This window comes from Gavia stellata, chromosome 36, assembly GCF_030936135.1.
Source record: "Gavia stellata isolate bGavSte3 chromosome 36, bGavSte3.hap2, whole genome shotgun sequence".
NCBI lineage: Eukaryota > Metazoa > Chordata > Aves > Gaviiformes > Gaviidae > Gavia > Gavia stellata.
Window position 1 is genome coordinate 2,238,333 of NC_082629.1, and position 3,986 is coordinate 2,242,318.

At 61.9% G+C, this 3,986-nt stretch overlaps 1 protein-coding gene across 1 annotated transcript; it reads left to right on the plus strand.

The window, feature by feature from the left end:
- The first annotated feature begins 363 nt into the window (after window positions 1-363).
- On the plus strand, window positions 364-2,303 carry LOC104263531 (inhibin beta E chain-like). The gene is made up of 2 exons (XM_059832835.1): window positions 364-652; window positions 1,543-2,303. The coding sequence occupies exons 1-2, from the start codon at window positions 364-366 to the stop codon at window positions 2,301-2,303; spliced, it is 1,050 nt and encodes a 349-aa protein (XP_059688818.1).
- The last annotated feature ends 1,683 nt before the right edge of the window (window positions 2,304-3,986 follow it).

The window sequence follows — 3,986 nt, forward strand, 5'->3', positions numbered from 1 at the left end:
GCGCGGGCCGGGCCGGGGCCAGAGGCAGGTGCTCGCCCCCCCTCGAGGCCCGTACCTGGCCGGGGGACCCCTCCCGTGGGGACCTGACGGCCTCGCACGGAGCGGGGGGCGGGCGACAGCGCCCCGCTGCTCGCGGAGCCCCTTCCCCCGGGACAGTGGGGCGCCGTCCGCCACCCGCCCCCACCGCGGGGGGGCTAATCCCGGTAATCCCCCGCCCCGGCCGCGGCCCGACGGGACGGGACAGGCAGGTGAGCTGGCCAATGGCGGGGGGGCGCCGGGCCCGCCCCCGGCCGCAGGTGCCCAAAGCGGGCGGGCCGCGCCGCGCTACTCCCGGTGCCGGCCCGGTCCGTCCCGTCGGTGCCGATGGCGGCGCGTGGCGCGGGCCCGTGGCTGCTGCTGGCGGCGGTGCTGTGCGCGGCGGCGGAGCCGCGCTGCCCGTCGTGTGCGGCGGGCGCGGAGCGGCGGCTGCTGGAGGAGGTGGCCAAGCGGCAGCTGCTGGAGAAGCTGCGGCTCCGCGAGCGGCCGAGGCTCGCCCACGCCGTGCCCCGCGCCGCCGTGGCCCGCGCCCTGCGGCGGCTGCAGGCGGGCGGCGCCCGCCGGGGCCCCGACGACGACGAGCGGGGCTACGAGATCATCAGCTTCGCGGAGCCAGGTGGGTGCGTGGGGCCCGCGGGCAGCCGGGCACGACCCCCGGCGTCGCCCATGCGGCTCCCGAGGGCTGCAGCCCCCGAGAGCTGGGGCCCCCGACGGGCGTCGGATGAGACGGGCTGAGCCCGGGGCCAGACTGCCGGAGGCCCTGGGCAAGCCAAGCCCCTGCCGGGCCGGCCCCTGGGAGAGGGTCTCCCTGCCCTGGACTGATGGGGACCCGCAAGGGTGTGTAGCCCCTGAACCTCGGGGCGCTGCAGCACTGCTGGGGCCAGGGTCCTGGCCATCTGCCCCCTGGCAGTGGAGCAAGGGTGCCTGGAGCCATGCAGGCTGTGATTAAAGTGTTAATTAATGCACCTGCTGTGCACTGGTGACCTCCCAGCGCTGCTGATGCAGGAAGGCTCAGCCTGGGAGAAGGAGAGATGGCCCCTCTTTTGCTCCTGCATTGGGCAGTTGGGACTCTACTCCTGAAGTGCTGTAATGTGTGTCCCCTTCCTGAAGGATTGGGGGCAACCCAGGATGCCTGGGGCTCCCAGTAATTGGACTTGGGAGCCTGCAAGGACCTGCTTGGGGCAGGTGGGGCTGGGAACACTCTCCAGCCTTGCACTGTGCAGCAAAAGGAAGAGGCCAGAAGGGCCACGTGGGAGCAGGTGCTCCCTGCCCCCTTCAGTGCCCATTTTGCTAGCCAGGGTGGGACAGTCCCCCATTCCAACACCGCCCTGCCACCCCCCCAGTAGCATTCTCAGGGAAGGGAGGGGGACAGACTGAGGGCCCTGTGGAGGGAGGGACGTTTGTAGGTCTTTCCTGAAAAGAAGCTGAAAGAGATTGGCTTGATGTGCAGCCTTACCTTCCCTAGCATCCTGCAGCATTCACTTCCTCATCCCTTTCTCCCCTCAGAGCCCACATCTCCCTCTGGCTTGGGGCTGCAGTTCCAGTTCAGCCATACACAAGACCAGGACATTCACATCCTGCAGGCTCAGCTTTGGCTCTACCTTCGAGTTCCCCAAGATGTGGTGGCCAGCCTCACCCTGAGAATCTTCCTTGCTGGTGGGGAAGGCGATTTGGTGGGGGGCAATCGCACATTGCTGAGTGAGAAGCGACTGAGTGCTAAGGGCAGTGGCTGGCGTGCCTTCTCCCTCACGGCTGCCCTGCAGAGTTTCTTCGGGGGAGAGCGCAGGACCCTGCGGCTGGAACTGGAAAGCCGTGGGAACAGAGGTGATATCATGGCAATAGTCAATGCCAGCCGGTCCCACCAGCCCTTCTTGGTGGCCGAGGCAAAGGTGCGGGAGCCAGGACACCATGTGGCCAAGCGCAGCCTGCGCTGTAGCCAGAACTCCAACCTCTGCTGCCGCAAGGACTACTACGTGGATTTCCGTGACATTGGTTGGAACGACTGGATCATTAAGCCCGAGGGCTACCAGATAAACTACTGTGTGGGCCAGTGCCCTCTGCATGTGGCAGGTAGCCCTGGGATGGCCTCTTCTTTCCACACAGCTGTCTTCAACCTCGTCAAAGCTAACAACATCCAGGCATCGGGGCACTCTTGCTGTGTGCCCACACGACGCCGGCCACTGTCTGTCCTCTACTTCGATCGCAATAGCAACATTGTCAAGACTGACATCCCTGACATGATTGTTGATGCCTGTGGCTGTAGCTAGGGTTTGGGGACCCGTGTTGGGTACCCCCCTTGTCCAGGACTGTCTCTCTGGTGGGGGGCGGGGGGGAGAGCTGGAAAGCTCCCTTGAGCTGCAGTCAGACCTTGGTGTAGTGGACCCCTTTGGAAAGGTTGGGAGGGAAGGAGGGGAAGAGGGTCTCATCAGAGGGAGCAGGGGTTGTCTCCGGAGTGCAGCTGGGGCAGGGGTCTCTGGGGACATGTGGGACAGAGCCAAAGCCACACCGGACTGCCTGAGTGAGCTGTGGGTGGTTGGTGACTCTGGGCATCCCTGCCCTCCTGACTGGCAGCATCCCTCTGGTCCCAAGCTGATCCTACATTTCTGGTGGTCGTGTTCCTCTGTGCGTGGGGTAAAGGGGCCCTGCTTTGTTCACATTCAGAGTGTCTGGTGACGGTCTGGGACTCAGCCTCCTTCAGAGCAGAGTGGAATGGGTCTGTTTTCTCTAAGTGGGAAACTGGAGGACAAGAGGCAGTCCTGCTTTTCTCCCCTACTGCAGCAAATCTTCCTGCATCAAATTTGGGCCTATTGTTGGGGACAGGTGGAATGAGGCACAAATAACAGGCCTGGAAGATGAGGATGAAGGGTATGACTTTGTCAAGAACCCTGAAACTGCAATGACTAGACACAGTCCTCTGCTCCCAGGAGGGCATGGAGCTATTAAGGATGGCCTTGCTTCCTGGCCAGGTCCTGTGTATTTCCCCTTTCATTTCCCTGGGTTTTGTGCTTTTCTTCCCTGCTGCCCACCCCACCAGTCAGGTCTCTTCCAGCCCAGTGCCTCCTTACAAGGAGGTCTGACTCAGACTTTGCCTTTAAGACCATACTGAAGATACAGGTTTTGGGTTTTTTTGTACCTCTAGTTTTGCAGCTATTACTACTTTTATGGTAGAGGTTTCTGCAGCTGTTGGGACTCCCTGGTGTGCTCCATCCTGTCTACCCACCTCTCTACTGAAGATCACACTCTGCCTTTGCCTTCCTGATACTCATGTGTGGAATGCACCCACACAGCCTGTGCTTTTAATTTATTTTAATACTTTGGTGTGCTTCCCCAATAAATGGGTGGAAATCCAACATCCAGGATCTGACTTCTTTCTCCTGGCAGCACCTGCATGAATGGGGTGGGAGAAATGGTCCTGCTTGAACAGAAGGTCTTACTCCTGGCTGGAGCCCCTCGGGCTCTGGCTGGGAGGATGCTGGGCTATGGGGCTGGAGCAGCACAAAACCTGCAAGCTATGGGCAGTGCTGCTGTGAGGGGAGGGGAGTTGTGGTGCTTCTGGGGCTCCCTGCGTGCCATGGGGTGTTGCACACTGAGACCCTGTGTGAGCAAGGCTATGCAGGGGGCTCTTCCCTGTGGGTGGGGGAACCCAAGGATGGGGTAGGGGCTGGGAGCTGGGTACCACCTCACTGGGGGCTGGAGGGGGGTGGCCTGTAACGTGAGCATCAAAGAAGCTATTTCCCAGCAGGCCAGGTACTGCTGGGCTGCATAGCCCAACCTGAAGATGCTGCTCTCCACCTGGATCAGTCCTGAATGGAGCTCAAAATACCACAGCTCTGGAATCTCTGTCCCCAGGGGGGTGACCTCAAGCAAGGAGCCACAGCCCACCCCCAAATCCTGTGCCCCCACTGCAAATACCAGAGATTGTACCCTAGTCATGTCTCACTGACCTTCCC